Source organism: Pituophis catenifer, unplaced genomic scaffold (genome assembly GCF_029215685.1).
Source record: "Pituophis catenifer annectens isolate HBS135680 unplaced genomic scaffold, rPitCat1.0.hap2 SCAF_1, whole genome shotgun sequence".
NCBI classification, from domain to species: Eukaryota; Metazoa; Chordata; class Lepidosauria; order Squamata; family Colubridae; genus Pituophis; species Pituophis catenifer.
In genome coordinates this window covers 134,220,578-134,241,428 of record NW_027256881.1, presented here as the reverse complement: position 1 = coordinate 134,241,428, position 20,851 = coordinate 134,220,578, and the positions used below count along the sequence as shown (strand labels likewise).

The following is a 20,851-nucleotide window of genomic DNA, read 5'->3' as shown; positions in this document are numbered from 1 at the left end:
CGGCTAGCCGGCCATTGGGCGCCTTTTCCCCCTTCCCCCATCACGCAACGCCAGAGTAGCGCCAGCATTGAATCCCGGGACTGTCACTTAGCAGCCGCCGGGCTCCGCCTCGGTCGGTCGGTGGGTGGGGGGTGGGTGGGTGGGTGTCGATCGGTCCCGCCTCTTCTCGATCGATTGGGGCCGGGGCTGCCTCGGGATTGGTCAAGGAAGCCGTCATTTGCCCGGGCGAGTTTTGCTGCCCTCTTCTTGTCACGCCGCCGCCACTCGGGGTTGGGGCGTTTTTGCGCGCTGCCGCTGCCCTTCTCCGCTTCCTCCTCCTCCTCCTCTCCTCCTCCTCCTGCCGCTGCTGCTGCTGCTTTCGATGTTTTGAGGCAGAAGAGAGGGGAGCGGTGGCGGCCGCTGGACCTTCTCCCCTTTCCTCTCTCTCTCTCCCTCTCCCTCTTGTATCATCTTGGCTTGGCCCCCGGCTTGGGGGTGGGGTGGGGTGGGGGAGCGCCTTCTCCGCCATGGCCACCAGCACCACAGGCTCCACGCTGCTGCAGCCTCTCAGCAACGCCATTCGGCTACCCATAGACCAGGTGAGGAGCCCGGGCGCGCGCAGGGAAAGCAGTCCCTTTCTAAAGAGGGGGGCGGGGAGGGGGGAGAGTAAGGGCGAGCCGGCCCGAAGGATGCAGCCCTCCCGCTCCCCCCACCACCTCAGCTCCACTGCCTCACGCCCCATCCCCCTCGCCGTCTCCGAGACCTTTTTTTCCTGCCTCCCCCGCCGGCTGCCTCGCAATTGCATCCCGCGTTGCCCGCATCCTGAAGTAGCAAGCCTTTCTAAATGCATCGAGTGTGGCTTGCAAAAAAAAAAAAAAAGCTCTTCCTTTTCGGTGCCCAACGGTGCGCGAAGGTCTGGTGTTGGGGTGTGTTAGGGATGAGGAGGTCGTGATTTATGGGCCGCCTTCCTCCTTTTGTATATGTGGAGTCCTGTGCCCAGGGTGTGTGCGTGTGTATATTTGCTTGCTTGCCTACCGTTCAACCCCTTTTCCCCGTGGTTAAACAGATGTCCTGACTAACCTGGCTTGTTTGCTCAAATGGGGAGAAAAACGTGGAAGTTCAAAACGCCTACTTGAAAGTCTTTGTTAGGCAGGTAATTAAAACAGAGTTTAAAATTGTATGCCTGGAACCCAAAGGTCTTGACTTGTATTTATTTATTTATTTATTTTAAAGTGGTGAGAAATTCAGGCTCCTTTAAAACCTGGGGTCAGATTCCTGTTGATCCTCCTCTGGAGGGTTAGGATTTCATAGGTATCCCTTTGGCCTTGAAGAAGTCATAAGTGGCACCTTGCATCGCCTGGCTGTGTGAGAGAGGTTGAGATGCTAGCTATTTGCAGGGCTTTAACAATTTGTGCTTAACAAATGGACAACGTGTTGTATGAATGGCACATACTTTATTCTGTTATCTTTAAATAACTGCAGGGTATTCTGATATTTGCAGAGGAATACTATCCTCGTATTTACACTATGCTTTGTAGGAAAAGATGCAATGTTAGGTGTCTGTAAAGTTCATAAATGTCACCAGTTATTTATTTCCCAGAAACAGAGCCATACCTACTCCGGATGATTAAAATTCATAGCAAAATTAGTGTATGTTTTAATTAAGTTTACATCTTACTGAAAGTGGTACATTTTGTCACACAGTGCAGGAACGATAGGTGTGAAAATCTTAATTTTAAACTTCTTTAGGTTTTCCATTGTATTAAAGTTTACAGTGATCCAATATGGGTGCGAGCTTATTAAGGAAAATTAAATAGAAAATTATCTTTCTTTTCACCCCAAACCGCTTCTGATAGCAAGTATTTTACCAATGTAAAGAACATTTTAAACAAAACCATTGATAATGAAGAATAGGAAAAGGAACAGTGGAGAGTTAACACAGTTTGTTGAAATTTTTCTGAGTAGTATTTATATATTAACACTAGATTCCTATAATATGATTTGAATAAAGTGGGACTGAATCACTTTTAAATTCAGCTGCCATTTTATTTATAAGTAGATAGTTAGATCACTGGCTTCTTGTTACAAAAAATATTTTTGAAAGAATGAAATCCCCAATATACAACATGGAAGAAAATCACGCTGTGTATACATAAGGGAATGTTTGAGATAGTGGCAAATATCTAACGGGTGTAGGATGAGGGTGGAGGTTCATTCTTTGAGCTTGTGGGTTGGTTTCCCACAGGGGAATGTTGCTGAGGGATGCTATGAAACATTAGGATATTTAAATCCCATTAATTTCATTGGAAGATAGTTTTACAGAGAGCAGTGGAGCCACAAACTCCTTAGCTTGGATGAATGTTATGCATTGTATGGTTTTTTTCATGTTGAAAAAGTTTGAGCAACATTGTATCCTGCATGCTTAACTTGAGATAGGTTGCATTTACATAGCTTAGATTTACTCCCCACACTACTAAACGGACTGGTATTCAAACAATTGGCTGTCTTGTCAAAAAAGTATCATGCTGTACTTTACAGGAACATTCAGTGTTGGGTGTATTAGCATTATGTCTCCAATATTTCTTCTTTTGCAGACAGTATGGATGTTACTAATATTTGCTGAGCATTCAGGGACTATATATCATTCATACACCTATCTTATTGCTATTTCTTATAACAAAACAGTTGTGGAAAATAAATTTCTCAGTAGTAAGGACTAAACATGTAAAAGCCGTTTACAATAAGACGAACAGATCTGGTTTGCAAACATTTGGATGACCGCTAGATGGCAGGTGGGAGTTAGAATTTTTGTATCTCTTTGCTACCATCTACTGCTCCTCCTCTAAGATTTTTGCTGCCTAGATCCAGTAGCCCTGTTTATGCAACATTTTTTGTCAACGTTGTTGGTGAATTACCTCTAAAATTTGTGATAAATATATTAAAATGCTTTCTAAAATTCTCTTATGGTGGACTAATAAGTAATTGTATAATAATTCTTCATCTCCAATGACTGTTGAAATATAATTAACAGTTATAATGCTGTGTACGATATTTAAACTGTCCAAAATCGACAGCTTTATTTACTGTCTAAGAACTTGTTTAAAACTTTCATTAGAGAAGTTTCAGCAAGTCCTGAGTTGAACATACATTTGTGACGCTCCTCTGCACAAAACACATACGCACATGCAGATGTCACTATAAATAGTGACATCTTAGGGCTATTTTTCAAATGTTTTGAATTGGAAGCTGATATTATTTATATCATCTACGTACTCTATTTGTACATTTTCATGTACTGAAACCTTTAATTCCTATACTGTACATTGTTTCATCTATATCCTTGGCTACCTTTGGAGCCAATTTTAATAGGCGATTGTGCAATAGCATCCCTTGTTCCCAACTTTGGATACATATGATTTGTTATTTCTTCGTTTCCTATACTTGTTACCTTGAATTCCTGCTTCCTTTATATCTTTATTTCTCCATTGTTTTAAGCAGCAGCAGCAACAACAAGGTAAAGATTTAAAGGACAAATAATTGTATTGTAACCTAAGCTGTCTCTTCCATTTACTGATTTTGGGGAATAGTTACTCATGCTCAAGCCAATTATGAACAACTAATAAAGATTCATATTGCCATGTTTAGAATGGCAGTAAGTAGTCTATAGTTGTTATAAATGTGGGGATATGGCTTGGATTGAATTTTGTTCATTTTGAAGCTGCAAAGAGTGAATCAAAATCAAAGAACAGATGGAATGACTTGCAGTGCTATAAAGAGGGTAGTCCAGAAATATATTAATAATTTTTGGATGGCACTGAGAAAATGAGCAGTGATGTCTTGCTTTTATCTTTGATATAAAGGGCAGTGATTTTATTCTCCATTTGCTAAAAAAGCTCTCTAGTTCAGTTGAAGTATACTTTTCCTTTTTGCAATTTGTTTGATATCTAAAATTGCAATCAAGGGCTTGTTCCTGACTTTAAAATAGAAGCTGAACATCTGGTTTGGTTCTTTTTTCTGATTTGAAGGATGTATGCTAAGCATACTTTATCTTTTTGGGCAACAAAATAAGCTATGGTTTGCTTAGCATTAATATTCTAATTTAACATAATACAGTACTGTATCAGTATTATAATTCAAGTTCTTTGTTAGGCTAGCAATTATCTTAAAAGTTAAATCAAATTTTGCTTAGGGTATAGAATTGTCACTACTTTGATCACAAATGTAGATTGCCTACATTGGAAGCCTGAAGAAGGTACAGTTTTAATACCTTTGGACTTACTGGCAGATTTCAATCCTGATAGTCATAGCTTCTTTCTGGGTAACCTGCAGAATTACGTTTTGGAACATTGTATTTCGATTGCACATGCTTTTTCTACTGGAGTGTGGTTAGACGGGGAGATGATTTGTTTGGCGTCAGGCTTTGTTTGCCTTATGGTATTCTATAGGGCTATTTTATCTCCTGTGTTTTGTATCCCCAAACTTTAGTATTTAATATTTTAAGAGCAAGTTGTGGGTACACTAAGGAAAAGTTGCTGTAGTATGTTTGCCCATTTGCAAAATCCTTATAAACCTATGCAGGCTTCTAAGATTTACAGGAGATGCAGGCATATGGGAAAAAAGATATTAACTTAAATTGCCCACACACAATGGCACCTGTTTGGAGTTCTGATTAGTTGCTACTCTTATTACTTTCTGAAAGAGTGCCCAGCTGCATCTTTTTTAATGTATCCTCTAAATGGTTATTGGTTTTAATGCTTTTGTAATATATTGCATTGTCCTGCTATGTGATTATTTGAACTGAATACATTATTTTAATAGTACTATTAAAATTCTAATTAAGATTCTGTTTCCAATGTAACCTGTCTACAGCAATGGAGAAAGCTTAACTCTTCATTAAGACTTTGCTTATTAGTGATTTTCCTTATGGAACTGTAGGCAATAGAACTAGGCAGAAATAATTTTCTCCATTCTTGCTGAAATGAGTTCAAAAGGCAGAGAGTTCATGGACAGACATATGATACATGCTTATCAGTGATACATTTTTTCAACATTGTAAAAGATAACTTGTTAACTAGTTTCTAGATCTATTCTGTTATTATCTTGTTTTTTTTCCTTTGTGCTTTAAAACCAGTCTTGACCCTGGGCAAGTTCCTGCATTTTTTAATGGCACTTTAAAAAGTAGTTTGCCATTGTCTCTTTCCTAGGGCTGAGAGAGAGTAATTAGGCCAAAGTCACCGGCTAGTTTTTTTGCCTAAGGCACAACTAGTATACACAATCACTTGGTTTGTAGCCTGGTGCCTTAACACTACTTACTCTAAATTGTCTCTGTCTGCTTTTAATAATTCTTGTTCAGTGTGTAGACTAATATTATGGATGCAACTCAGTAAAAGAACCTGATTAATAGTACTCTCTAATTACTTGAAACAATTCAGGGATATGAATAGATGGAGGGGAAATCCTATATTTTATATTTCTCTTGAACAATGGCATCCAGATAAATCTCTTTGAATGAAATAATAAAACTGCTTCATGAATAGTCTTTGAAAGTGGACAAAGTAGAGACAATAAACTGCATTGTAAAGTTAACTAAAATGCTTAATTTCCAATATTGTTGTGGCAATTTATCAGTACGTTGTTAGATAGTTGTTCAAAACGCTGGTGTGTTTCAATTATAGGGAGTTGGAGTTCCCCCCTGAAGCATGAAAAAAGACATGAAGAATCTAACCTAGTGACTCATGTGTCAGATAAGTTGTGGTCTGTCTAACCTGTTTGTTATTAATTGTGAAACATCCCAAACATCCCAACTATCTTTAGGGACAATTCTCATCCTCGAAGAATTCTAATTTTTATTATCACCTGTCATGTCCTTGTTGTATGAAGATTTTCTTTGCTCCAAGGGTCGGTAGGCCTATGTTTGGTCTTTGTTTGGTCTGACCCCAGTGACTGCAGCAGGCAGAAGTATCTTCTGGCATTGGTGGGGTTTTTTTTTTGTTGCCATAGAAATGGGTTGCTCTGATAGACAAGAGGTTCCCTACGGCTGTTAATCTCATGGTGGCAGGCAAAAATCATTATCATAGATTCTAGAAATCAGGACAAAGACAATCTAAAATCTTCCATCTCAAACTGGGAACAAGTTTTGAACTTAGTTTGTGAAGACTCTAAGAGTTCTAAGCCAAAACTGCCTACAGCTATAAAAGTGAGCTGTGAAGAATAATCGGGCTTATTAGAATCACTTATTGTGTTTTTGGCTGTGGGGAATAAATATACTCAGCCTAAGAAAAAGATTACTTTATTTGTACTAAAATGAGCAGGTGCAAAAGAATTATTAGCTTCACTGTAATAACGTATTCACTTTGCATTGAAGCAAATTAAATGAAACATATGCTTTTATCTCTTATAAAGGTGAATACTCTCCTATTCTGTGCTCATATAGCAGCTTTACCCTTCACTTGCTACAGCACTAATGGTACACCAGAAGAAAACGTGTGAGAAATAGGAAAATTTTAGCAACAGAGATTTAGTATAATAAGGCTAATTTGCACTGTTTATTAGCAGGAGCAATTTAATATGACTCCTAGTTAACTTGTAAATGTCATCCTTTTGAATCGGCACAACTGATACTGCAGAAATTGTCTACTTAGAAGTTTCTGTTACAACCTGGAATCTTTCTGATTGAAATAATAGTAATACAGGATTGTTGTAAGGCACGGGTATCAAACTCGTAGCCCGTGGGCCGGATGCATCATGTGCTGGCCACTCCCACCCCCGGTTTAGCAAAGGGGGAAAAAGTTGCGATACATCATATGACAATGTGATGCCGTGAGCTTGACACCCCTGCTCTAAAGTCTAATACTGACAGAATATATGGGAACAGTGTTTTGTCCTTTGACTGAAATTATTGCTCAAGCCTATACCAAGAATCTGGTCAACTAACAATCAGCACTAAATTGGTGTTAGATAAGAGTTAATGGAATATAAGGGGGACTGAACTTGGACCATTTGTGGTAACCAAATGATTCCAGGCTGAGTCCTCTCTTGGCTCTGCCTTCTTTACGTACTAGTTGCCGAGTACCCAAATTTTGATCACCTGACAATGGGAACACTCCAACAGTTGTACAATATGAGGACCGTTTATAAATCTTTTTTTCAGTGCTGTTGTAACTTTGAACGGTCACTAAACAAGTGGTGGTAAGTCAACAACTACCTATTATTATGTGTTTTTCCGGTGAAACCAGTCTATCAGGGCATAGTTATGTACTGTTGTTTGCTTAGCTGCAGGCTATACTTAAAATAACTTCTAATGCTGTAGAAAAATGTATAAATATTTTGATTTTAGAAATATGGGTATCGATGTTTAGGGAACAAAGTGATGAGAATTTATATACTATCTGGATGAATGAAGAGCTAGCAGCTGAATTCAGACTGGAATCAGGCAAACCTTTGGGTGATGGGCAGTTTTAGCAAATTGAGAGTTTATTGTAGATGCTGACACAAAATGGCTCTTGCGGAAGAGCTTATACACAAAATGAGCTTGTGTCATAATGGGCAACCACGATCAGTTTATAAAGGAAGAAAAAAAAACCTCCTAAATATTGTTCTTGATCTCTCTCAGATATGAGGGCAATCCTAGAAAAACAGAGAACGCCATGCATATTCAACATAAGCTGATCCTCAAAATTTTTGTATATTTTCATTTTCACAATTGGTTTATCACGGAACGCTGTTACCTTTCCACCAAAGTTGGTCCCTGTTTTTCTACTTGCATTTTTTATGTGCTTTCGAACTGCTAGGTGTTCTGTCCCCAACCCCACGCACACCAACAGACGTTCAGGAGTTAAAGACCAAACCAGCTGGCAAAATCCTTTTCCTTATGATAACGGAACTTAGCAACAACCTAGTGGCTGTCTCCCAAGAGTTTATTATTTACAAAGAGGAGAGAGAACTTCTCCCCACTTCTGATACATCAAAGGAAAGCAGCTCAATAATTACGGAATTAATCAAGTCCAGAGATACTCCAGCAAAGTCTTAAAGCAAAAGTCCGGCAATGCAGAATGGCGTGGAAACTTTCAGCTTTGTTCGTCACAAGGTTTGACTGGCCACCACGCTCCCTTTTATATCCTGTGGGGTGTGGTCCAGTGACTCAGCCTAATCTTGGGCACGCCCTTTCTTCTGTTGCGCGCGCTTATCTCTGCGATGCTGGCATGGGTCCAGCCAAGACTCATTACCTTCATCACTGTCCATCTGTGGCTGCGTGGACGTGCTTGGCCCTGGCCCTATCTCTTGCCCTTCGGCGGACACCGAAGGCATTGCCAGAGAGAAGGGTCCTGGAGAGGGAGGCCTTGCCAACTCCTCCCCTTCACTCTCGGAGTCCTCTCCTGACGATGACACAGGCTCCGGTAACGGAGCCACAACACTAGGTTGGCAGAAGCTGGGACAAGTAACGGGAGCTCACCCCGTTACATGGTGCTAGGAATTCGAATTGCTGAACTGCCAACCTTTCGATCAACAAGCTCGGTGTCTTAGCCACTGAACCACCTCATCCCCCTCCGTTTTCATGGTATTTTGATTAAAATTTGAGAGCTGACTTATTCATGCAAGTATATATGAGAAGCATATACAGGAAACCTGCAACTATTAGTTTATCAGGTAGTTACCATTAGTATAGAAATTATAGAAGAAGCATATGAGCTCTAGACTCCAGTTATATCGGTACTTGTAATGTTAAATTTTATTATTATATTTGAGTTGATACAGAAGGAGGGAGGGTCCCTCTCTTAAAATGCTGTTTTATATTAAGTTTTAATAGTTGAGTAGCTGGTATAGATTTCTTGCAATGCAAAATATTTATAAAGGAAATACATCCAATATGTTCTATCATTTCTTCCCCAAGTCTACACAAACCAAAATCTCCCATATAACTGTTGCTTCTTGTAAATATTCTGAATATTGTTTTTTATGACTGCTATGTATTTTGTACTTTCACTAGAGTAAGACAATGCTTCTTTTTTGTTTTTTAAATAGTAATTTTATTGAAAACTATTAACTATAATGATAAAAACTAATACAAATGTTAACAATTAAAAAGGTGTAGAAAAAGAAAAAAGTAGTCTTCAACCTCCGACTGCAGTTGGGACCAGAAATCTGGTCATAAATCATTACGGTTGTAAATTGAACACCCATGTACTGGAAGTGATTTTTGTGACTTTTTTGCCACAGTTGTTAAGTGTGGCAATCATTAAGGTAATCCATTCATTTGAATAGCTTTTTTGGTTTGTTATTTATATATCTCTATTACCTATTAAGACATCAATTTCTTTTGTATGCCCAGTTTAATATCTTTTTCTATATTAGTCTTGGAACTTGTCATTTTTTAATTCACTTTCGGATCAGTTTCAAACTTGCTGTGTAAAACTTGTTTCTCTTCCCTAGCATCTTTTAAACACAGCCTATTTACAGAGGCAAACACTCCTAAAATTAATTTCTGGGTCCATTGTTCAAAACTATTCTGGAATATGTCCAATGTTAAAATATTTTGCTCCATTGTGTATCAGTAAGTGAAATTTAAGTATTCTTCTCCTTTAATTGTAATCTTTAGTTGCTTCTGGTTCCCTGTAGTGTCCAACTTTCAAAGTCCTGTCCTATGATTTTTTTAAAAAAAGAATTAAAAACAAAAGTATTTTTCCAAAGGAAGTGTTCTTATAATTCTGTGGACCTCATGATACAATGGGAGTAATGCAAAGAACAAGAGGGATTCTTATAACTAATTCCTAAATTTTATACCTTTAGTTTGTAAAAACATCAACATTTTATACTTTTAGTTTGTAAAAAATCAATATTTTGATCACCTATTGGCTTTTTATTCCAGATTTTGTTTAAATCCTTGAACTTCTATTAAAAGTTTCTTTTCACTAAGGATAGAAGGAACCCCTACTGTTACTGAAAAACACTTTGACCCAAAGGTTCCTAATAGCTGAAAAGCAATTAACAAGCAATTTCTAAAAGTGATTAGAAAAGGAAGTACAGTATATCAAACCAGTGTCCTTAATGGTGCCAATAGTGCTTGGAACAAGACCAGCTATTTCTTTGCTTCCCACAGTTTGTTGTCTTGTGGACTCCTTTCAAGCAGCAACTATATGGAACACTTTTGGGCAAACTCAAGTCCACTCCTTGTCTGGAGAGGAATTGCTTTTCCTTTTATAACAGTTGTCTAAAAGTGGAGGTGTCTTCCGTTTGTGTGTGTGTGAAAGAGAGAGGGAGAGGAAGAGAGAGAGAGAGAGAGAGAGAGAGAGAGAGACTGTCTGCCTCTGTGGGTATCATATGTGTATGAATTTATGAAGTTTTTAAGGATTCAATGGCAAAATGCATCTGTGTTTTGTATTTATGGCTCTTCATCTTTTCTCCTCCAGGTTTGAAAGGCAGACTTTGAATTAATATGTTGGTTTTATATTGTGAACAAAGAAAATCACCATATGGTTTTTAAAACAAACAGCTGAATCAAACAATATAAATGCTGACTAGTAACAAAACTTAGCACTGACAACTTTATTTAAAACATGTTTTTCTGTAAAAACACAACTCACCATTATATTTCTAATTAAATAGCCTCACTTAAATTTTAGTGGTAGTTAGGTTTTTTGTTGTTGTTGAACTGAGGCATCTCATTTTAGAGAACTCAAAAGGGAGAAATGTATCTCTGTTCCTGCTTCTAGAGTTGGAGTGTTTAATTTAGGTTATTTCAGTGCTTAAAATGGGTTCTGTTAGGAATGTATAAATGTATGTTCTACTCCTCTCTCCATATTTTTGAAGGAAATATGGATTACAACCAGCTATGCAAGGTAAGAACAGTTAATTTCATGTTCAAGTTTGCAGTGTAGTGTAAAAATACGGTTTTTTTTAAAGGTGAGAGACAAGGTATTAGATCTTTTTTGCAGATGACATATTGAATTTCTGCCTAATGCTAGGCTAATACACTTACATGATTTGATCTCTGCTTCCTTGGCTTTCAGTAAGTATAATTACAGCCATTTTTACCCATTCTATAAGCTAGGCAATTTCACTGCTGATGGCTGCCATACTCCATATAATTTCTTTTATTAATTTTCAGAAATATTATGATGAGGAAATCATCACATTCCAGAGCTGTTGGCACTGGGACCAATTTCAAGTGAGCCCTGATGGCACAGTGATTAGAATGTAGTATTGCAGGCTAACTCTACTCACTGCCAGGAGTTTGACCTTGACTATCTCAAGGTTGGCTCAACTTTCCATCCTTTTGAGGACCCAGATTGTTGGGGGCAATATGCTGACTCTGTAAATTGCTTAGAGAAGCTTGTAAAACACTGTGAAGTGGTATATAAATCCAAATGCTATTGCTGTTTAAGTGAGGGCAGAATTATGTCCATATTTGCAGGATTCCATGGGAGAATTTAGCAGGCTCCAAAGTTCATTAAAGTGACAATTTTTAAAAAAATATTGCAATAATTATGATTCTTGTAACCACTAAATAAGTATTTTTAGGAATCATAACTTGGAAGGGCAGACATGATTTATTCATTTATTTGTTCATTGTCATCTGTGTGATCTGATGGAGATCATTGATTGTCAATCATTAATTGGGTCTAACCAATTAAGTCTTCTGTTGACCTATTTTTGATTGTCTTCAATTTTTCTAAATTTCTGGGTCTTTTCCAGTGTCTTTCTGTCATATTATGTGCCCAGAATGTTTAAGCTTTAGCTTCATTATTAGTGCTTCCAGAATCTAGTGTTGAGATTTGTTCTTCTTGCTGTCCTATGTAGTTTTAGTCATTTTTCTATAGCACTGCAATTCAAAGGGATATTTTTTTCTTTTTTCAGCAGGTTTGAGCTGATTATAGAAATAGATATCCTAAAAAGTTACTGTGTATTGTCTAAATTCTTAGGCAGAGATGGGGTACAAATAGCAATGGTATTTTATGCATTTAGCCAGTTGATTAAAACGTTAAAGTCATCCAAAGTTTTGTATATGGCAAATTGCCGGAATTGGAGGCAATTAGATTTTTTTTGAAAACTCTGCTGATTGCTAGGAAGTATTGCTCTCAGTCCCTTATTCCTATCAGATCAGCTGTGTGAAGCAAAATAACATTTTTGTCATGTTCCTGTATAACCTGGCAGAGATTTTGCTTGAATAGAGCTATATTGGACACTAAATTTTCATGTCATTATTTCCAGGTGTTTACACCATGGGCTTCAGTTCTTGATAATGTTGGTATTTAAGATTATCATCTTAATCGGCTGGACTGTTGGTTTTAGAAACTAAAATATGTGATATAATTGTATAATAAAATGCAATAAAATGCTTTTATTAGCAAGAATCTAACGACATGAACAAATTGCTAAGCCAGAACACCTAAATACCGAGGAGTAAGAGACTTGAAACTCTAAAATAATATGAACTCCCATATATTATTTGTTCAAACAGGAGGAAAATTGCATCTTAAAATGAGGGCAAGAAAGCGTGAAATATGCCACTCATGTCTCTTTAGGATAGTGCCACTTTGAGAACTGTGTGCTTTTAATCAGTAAATTAATCAAGTGCAGATAGCAACAGTTTGAGTCACTTTATTCAACAGTGAGTGTTTGCTTTCTGTGGGCAGGACTGTACTTTCTAATAAAATTATTATTTGGCATACTGAGAACAGCAGGTGACTGGTGGCAAATAAGAAAGATGGAATTTTCCTTTTTTGGGTGGATGGGAAAGATTTTTTAAAATAAGTTTAAAGCTTTCAGAGTGAGAGCTCATCAACTGTACTGTATTTTGTTTTCTGTCCTGTCCCAAATCAGCAGGAAATTGTGCTATTGTTTTTTGTGCTTCTGAATGTTGGCAGCATGTTCCTCAAGAGGCCGCAAAAAGGATTTTAAAGGCTATACAGGTAGTCCTTAATGACTACAACTGGAACTACCTGTACGTCTGTCACACTTTTGAAATGGGATACTTAAATGTTTTATGAATGGCAGCATTTGGTTTTGATCAATATTTATCTTTAGCCTGTAAGAAATAATAGGCAAGGAGAATATTGAGTAGAAACCATTGTAATATTTTGAAATGATCTACTTTTCTGGCTTGGGATGACAGAATAACAGAGTTGGAAAAGACCTTGTAGTTCATCTAGTCCAGGGGTCGGCAACCTTAAACACTCAAAGAGCCACAAAGGTCCTAACTGGAAGCCCCCGTTCAAGCCTGGAGCCGATCGGAAGTCCGGTTCCCCCATCATAGTCTCCTCCTAGTGCGGCATCCTTTTTCCTCTACCTTTTGGTCCTAACCTAAAGCCCTATCAATTGTGGAGCCAACCAACAACAGGGAGCTGCAGTAGAGGGATGAAAGAGCCACGTGCGGCTCTAGAGCCACGGGTTGCTGACCCCTGATCTAGTCCAACCCCCTGCCCAAACAGACTGCACCATTTCTGACAGGTAGATGATCACATATATGGGAAGAAACAGAACTGGAAGATTTGGGCAATCCTAGAATGGTTTTATTAAGGTTTTATACAAGGCCAGTCTTTGGCCTTGTAGTTCAAAAAGGACTGTTATAATTCCACTCTCTTCAGTGTTTCAAGGATTCTATTCTAGATTTCCACAGCCAATAAAGCAGAGAGAGAGAGATAGGCTTCTCATGTTTATGTAATGAATAGAAACTGGCCCCAAATTCCAGCCCCCAGTGATAGTTTTAAATAGCTCCTTTATGTGAAAGCTTTGTTTTCTCTTCTGAATTTCTTTTCCCTTTCTGTAAATAAGTAGCCTTGGGTTGGTATGGCATATCAAATTGTAAATAATTAATTCTCATTTTCATAAGAAATGTAGTGCCGTAGCTGTTTTCAGACTTGTCAACAGTTGAAGCCTGCACTATTTTCACAAAACAAAATCTTGTCGCTTTTATACTGAAAAAGCTTGAGAAAATAAATGAGAATCTTGCCACTTTTAATCACCTATGTACTTTTCTCATCTGAAAGTAGAATCTGTGGTGGAATTATTATATTAAATTATGATATTAAATGTTTTATCTTTATTAAAATTAAGATCACTACCAGAGTTCACTGGTAGGCTTGCTCTTTGACTTAACCATTTAACATCTCACTACAAAATAAGTTAGACAAAGTCTAGGAATGAGTTTGCATGCTATTTAATATCAGTGATAGCTTAGTGTGAGATTCATTCATTCATTCATTCATTCATTCATTCATTCATTCATTCATTCATTCGATTTATGTCCTGCCTGATTTCACTTGAATGCATGTTTGGAATATTGAGCTACACATGGAAAGGCAGGATATAAACCTAACAAACTGAGTTTTAAAATAACTCTGGGAAAAAGGCCTTCCCCATTTACAAAATGTTGGCAATGAGGGGAGGGACATATTTGAGAATAAAGTATTAGTATACCAGAATTATTTTTAGATAGGTCTACCTACTACTGTGCTCTACGGAAGCTAGCAGGAAGCTTGGAGTGTACCAAAAGAGATATCAGCAGGTACTTTGGCAACTTTAGGCAGCCTGCTGGGAATTCCAAAGATAATCCCTTTTTAGCAACCCTATTAGGCCTGTAAAATATATTTGATGTGATTTCAAACTCTTGCCATATCCTTCCATTTGCTTATTTGAATCTTGAGTTCCCTCTTTAGTTAGGGTTTGAAAAGTCCAGTGGAACAACAGTGGTTGAAAAATTGTCTCCAGAATGGATAATTTTGCATCTTCTCCCATACCTATTTTCCCCCTATTGCTCCAAACTTTTGTTCTCTTTTGCCCTTTGTAAGATAAAGAATATGGTTAAAGATTTCAAGTGTTTCCATCATTTTGTAAGTCATCCTTTAATGGTGATGATGATTATTAAATGGCCATTAAAAGATCAGTAACATCTCATGTAGTCCTCAATTTACAATCACAATTGAGCCCAAAATTCCTGCTGTTAAGCCTGTTGTTAAATGAGTTTTTCTTGTTTTGCAACCTTTTTGCCACAGTTGTTAAGCAAATCACAGCAGTTGTTAAGTGAATCATTCAGTCATTAAGCAAATCTGACTTCCCCCAATGACTTTGCTTGTTGGAAGCTGGCTGGGAAGGTTACAAATGGTGATTACATGACCCTGGGACAGTGCAAGAGTCATAAATATGTGCCAGTTGCCAAGCACTCAAATCTTGATCATATGGCCATGGGGATGCAGCAACAGTTGTTAAGTGTGAAAACCGGTCATGTCACTTTTTTCAATGCCATTGTAAATTTGAATGGTCACTAAATGAACGGTTTTAAGTCATGGATTACCTGTATCTGGTTGACCTTGACTATTTGTCTTATTGGCAGGTGTTTAATTTTTAAAAAAGTTGCTTTACTCAACACTGTTGTATAGAAAGGCAGGCTATGCATTGAAATGATGAATTAAAAAAGTGAAAAATCTAGCCTAAAATATTTTGCAGAGTGTAGTTACCTCGTCCTCTAAAGGTAAAGGTAAAGGTTCTCCTCACACATATGTGCTAGTTGTTCCTGACTCTACGGGGTGGTGCTCATCTCCATTTCAAAGCCAAAGAGCCAGCACTGTCCGAAGACATCTCTGTGGTCATGACTAAACGCCAAAGGCGCACGGAACGCTATTACCTTCCCACCAAAGGTGGTCACTATTTTTCTATTTGCATTTTTCACGCGCTTCCTCCGAACTGCTAGGTTAGCATAAGCTGGGACAAGTAACAGGAGCTCACCCCATTACTCAGTGCTAGGGATTCGAACTGCTGAACTGCTGACCTTCGATCGACAAGCTCAGCGTCTTAGCCACTGAGCCACCACATCCCTCTCAAAATAAAAGTACAAAATGAAGATTGCATTTGAAGGAAGGTGAACTTTCTTTCAAAGGAAATTCAGCATGAATTTCTTTTGTCACCACCCACCTGGCTTCAAGAGGTGGTAGGAATATAAAAATCAATCCTGTTTGCCTTAGTAACCATTCACCAGATGGGAAAAGTACATATTTTCCCCATAGGTTTCGCCCATTTTTGTTTATATAGTGGTTAGACAGGCATTCATCAAACCTTTATATGGCTATTCATTTCTGAATCATAGCCTTAACAATGGCCCTTTCTAATGCTAGATAAAATATGCGGGGTTCCTCCCCTTTGCAAAAGATACTGTAATCAGTTTGTATTCTTTTTAAAGGTGTGACCTATCTCCCTAGATAGAAGTGTAACAAAATTGGGTCAAATAAGTCCTGCATTAGTAACTTAAATCTGTAATGGGAAAAGCATCTGGCATGTGTACTGGCTGAGATATTTTAATTGTTGTAAATTGAAAAAAAACTGCAATAAGTCAGCATTCTTATATATAACACATACAAAAGTAAGGTGGGATGGAGAATTTTTAATCAATGTTCTTAAAACTTGAAAACTGTTTATATGTATATGTAAAAAAAATAATTAGGTGGCATGGTAATTTCTTTACTTTTGCATTTGTAATGGCATTTACAAATAAAGTATGAAATTGACTTTACATCTTGCTCCTTGGTGCATAAAATACTAAGCCCCAAACTTTATCTGAGCAGTGAACTGTGTAGGTTCCTCACTATCTCCTTTATAAGTATTTAGTCTGAATGTTGCTGTTTCTTTTGTGTTTGCATGGATGTGAGAAAATGAGAAAGAGAGTGAAAGTGTTATGTGAGCCTTTGAAAGGCAGGAGCAGAATCAAGATACCTCTACTGAATTTCTTAGTTTGATAACACTTGCTTTTGTATTATCCGACCACTGTTTCATGATCATTCTGTTACTTTTGCCAGGAATTTGAAAAACTTTGAAGCTACATTTAAATCTGATTTGAAAAGTGTCATACAAGAATTGAGTTCAATCATTACAGATGGTTTTAGAATGATAGAAAGCATTCAATTAGGCATTTTCAGATACTCCTCATTTAGTGATTGTCTCATTTAAGTGACTGCTCATAGTTACGATGCAATGAAAAAATAACTTGACAATCAATCCTTGCATTTACAACCTTTGCAGGTCAGTTGGGGTGGCAGAGGGCAGGATGATGAGGGTGTGCACCAAGTGTGTGCCTCCCAGTGCACCCAAGTAATCCCTTTTCACGGCATTGCTGGGCTAGGCTGGGTTGGGTTTTATTTATTCATTTATTTATTGGTTCGATTTATATGCCGCCCTTCTCCAGAGACTCAGGGTGGCTTACAATGCGTAAAAATATGGAACGCTTCACGAATTTGTGTGTTTTACCCTATTGCAGCTCAAGGTTCTAACAGCCAGAGAGCCCCAGTGCACAAGTAGCCCCTTTGCACTTCCTGGGACATGTTGGGGCTTCCTGTAGTGTGGTGGTTTTGTGTTGTCTCCCATGGTTTCTGTGCTGGGCCAGCCTGGGGTGGCTGCAACTTCTTGTAGTCCCAGAGCTGTGATGTACCAGGAAATGCCCGAACTGCAGCATATTCTTTCTCTGGCCTCCCTGAGCTCATGATACTCATTGTTCTGGTGCTAAATTTCCTACTCCTACTTAGTCTAGGTCTGTGGCTTGCTTGCTATGGATTACTCAAAATATATATACTGTACTTTCAACAGTATTGTTCACAGTGTTATTGGGATATAAGTTTCTTTACCAGTATGAAATAAAGATAGGTGAGAACGAAATTGATTTAAAATTGACATATATGAACAATAAGTTAATAGCTAACTTCTTAAATGAAGACGTTAATTCATACAACATTACTTTGTAGGTTACCTTAAAGAAAAACTGGGACCCTCTCCTCTTAGCCATGTCCTCTTAGCCAGGAACAGAGGACAAATACCCATTTTTGTCTGTAAACATTAACCTTTTTTCCTTTGAGATTTTGCTAGGTCAAAGTTGATGAATCAAGTGTGTTCAAATGCCTTTTCTTGTCCAACTTGTTACTGTTATGTTCAATTAAACCATGGCAACATCTAATGTTTGTGTAGTATTATTTTAAGCAGACTGTGTTTTTCTATTGTGACTTAGATGAAGTTCAGAGCACATTTTATGACCAATTCATGCAAAACTCCACGTAATCCCAAGGGGTTCACATACTTTTTCTTGCAACTGTATATTATAGTATTTTCTTAATGTGTTGTTAATTATCTACAATTTATATTTTCTCCTCTTAATTACATTATTTGTCCCTCAAATATTTCAATAGAAATATGTTTTGAATAGAAATTTGTAATGAAGTTTCATAGTCCTTTAAATTTTTAATGGTGTCTAGAGTCTATTGCATGTGTGATTTACCTTAGATGGTTGGCTCTCTGTCACAATTTTATTATTATTATTTTTAATCATCAAAATCATGTTTGCTATCTCTTTTTCAGTATTCTCTTCAGTTTGTGTTTGTACAGGTAGTCCTGTACATGAACTTACAATAGTTCATTTAGTGAATGCTTGAAGTTACAATGGCACTGAAAAAAGTGCCTTACGATGTTTTTCATCTTTATGACCGTTGCAGCATCCCCATGGTCATGTGATCAAAATTCAGATGCTTCGCAACTGACTCATATTTATGATGCTTGCTATGTCCCGGGGTTATGTGATCCCCTTTTATTACCTTCTGACATGTCAGGTCAATGGGGAAGCCAGATTCACTTAACAACCATGTTATTAAAAATTCCAGTAATTCACTTAACCATTGTGGCAATAAAGATCATAAAATGGGGAAAAATTCACTTAACACATGACTCACTTACCAACAGAAATTTTGGGCTCAATTGTGATCGTAAATTGAGGATTATCTATATTAGTATTATACATTTTCTTACCCAGCTTGTAAGAAACAGTAAATAAATTGGAACAGACTAACCACCCCCCAACAAAAAAAATAAATCTTGCTGCCCTAACGATGGACATCTACTCTCTACAGAAAAATGCTACTAAATGCCTTATTTTCTGTGCATAGGACAACTTAAGGAAAAGGCTTGAGGGATTCATGAAACTTCCCCTTCCACAAATGTCACTAGGAAGTGCAAAACATCCACCAGTCACTTTCTTAACTGAGTTGGGAGTGACTAGGAGGCAAGTTTTGAGACATGGCTAGATTGTTAGATCCCAATATACAATACCTGGCAACTGTTTTCTGGCTACTTTGAAAGAGGGAAAATTGTTCTTTTGAAAGAGCACTTAACTTGGGTTGAGGCTTCTTTTGAACACTACCTTAGTGTCCTTGCATAGTTCTTCCAGCCCCCCTCTTCAAAACTAGCCTAAAACAGTTGATGGACACCGGGGAGGAGATTGTTGCATAATCAGATAACAGAGGGCCTCTTTTCTGCTTCATTCTGCACCTCTTCCTCTTCCTCCTCTACTGATCTTCCGTTCTTTGAACTGATATAGATCCAGGATCTGTAGATCCTGGATCTACAGGGCAGGGGAGAGGATAATTGGTTTGAAAGATCCAGAAACTTCTGCTTCCTAAACCCAACTGGCCATAGAGGGAAGGGCTCAGAGTTTGGAAGGCACTAAAGTGGTTGATTCCACTCCCGTAGCGTCATCTGATGAAGTAATGAACAAGTAGTGGGTGAAATATTATAATATAATATAATATAATATAATATAATATAATATAATATAATATAATATAATATAATATCAGAGTTGAAAAGGAGATCTTCCAACTCCCTGCTTAGGCAGGAAAACCTACACCACTTCAGACAAATGGTTATCCAATCTCTTCTTAAAAACTTCCAGTGCTGGAGATTTCCAACTTCTGGAGGCAAGTTGTTCCACTGATTAATTGTTCTAACTGTCAGGAAATTTCTCCTTAGTTCTAAGTTGCTTCTGTCCTTGATTACTGTATTTTTCAGACTATAAGATGCTCCGGACTATAATATGCACCTAGCTTTTGGGGTGGAAAACAAGAAAAAAAAAATCTGCCTCTGCCTCCCAGCAATTTGCCTCCTTTCACCAAACAGCCTGGTCAGCTTCAGCACAGCCTGATTTAGCACGAGCAGCTGATTGGCAGTTGGATTGGCCTCCCGGAATACCACCGATCAGCTGTTCCAGGCTGTGGGGATGCACCACACTGCTGGCTCATATTTAAATGATAGTCCACTAGGACTCCAAGATCCCTCTGCTGTCAGGATATACCCAAGTATCTTTCTTTTTTAAAAAAGGGAAATGTTGCCTGACAGTGAATTTCAGAGCCTAAGGATCAGCAAGTTCTTAGATCACAAGGTGTTTTAAGTAAAACCATAAAGTGAAAGCAGAGTGAAATGTTTTTAAGTGAGAGTTGAGTGAAGAACCTGTGACCTAAATGTTACTGAAAAACATGTTGGTGAGGAAGGATTCTGAAAATTGTAGTTCAGCAATACCTGGAAAGTTACAAGATCCCCACTTGCATTGCAGAGTGAATCTTGGAGAGCTTGTCGAAGACAAAGAAGAGGATTAGACATAGCTGATAGTAAAAAACATAATGAAAAAATTCCCTTTTAGAAAAGGTGTCAATTTACAATACAGTACTCCTTTTATTGGCATTTAGTTTTGGAAAGTCTGATTCTCAAGTAATATTTTCTTTCAGTTTCAGTGGTCTTCCAAATGCATTATTTAGTGTACTTAATGGGATTTTTGCCTCTTCTATAGGTTTTCATCTTTGCTCTTTGCATTTTTCACTGATATGAAACACACATGAACACAGACACAACATGCTGTATTGGGGACTATTTTATATCAAAGAAATGGAAAAAAAAGACCCCTTAAATTCTCCTAGGGAAGAATTAATTGTAGGCAAATACAAATGAATGTGAGTCTAAGAAGTGTTGATCCTTTTCTTTGCAATATGTGTTTATTAGAACAAATAATACTTTTTTTTTTATTTGAAACAGTTTGGAAGAGTCATTTAATTTTATGAAGCTATGACCTCAGGTT

At 37.8% G+C, this 20,851-nt stretch overlaps 1 protein-coding gene across 1 annotated transcript in view; it reads left to right on the top strand.

Moving 5' to 3' along the window:
* The first annotated feature begins 506 nt into the window (after window positions 1-506).
* The window catches only part of MBOAT2 (membrane bound O-acyltransferase domain containing 2), an 83,692-nt gene continuing 63,347 nt past the window's right edge, over window positions 507-20,851 (top strand). Inside the window, exon 1 of the mRNA XM_070955279.1 lies at window positions 507-578. Within this exon, the coding sequence (XP_070811380.1) occupies window positions 507-578 (72 nt within the window). The remainder of the gene's footprint in view (window positions 579-20,851) is intronic.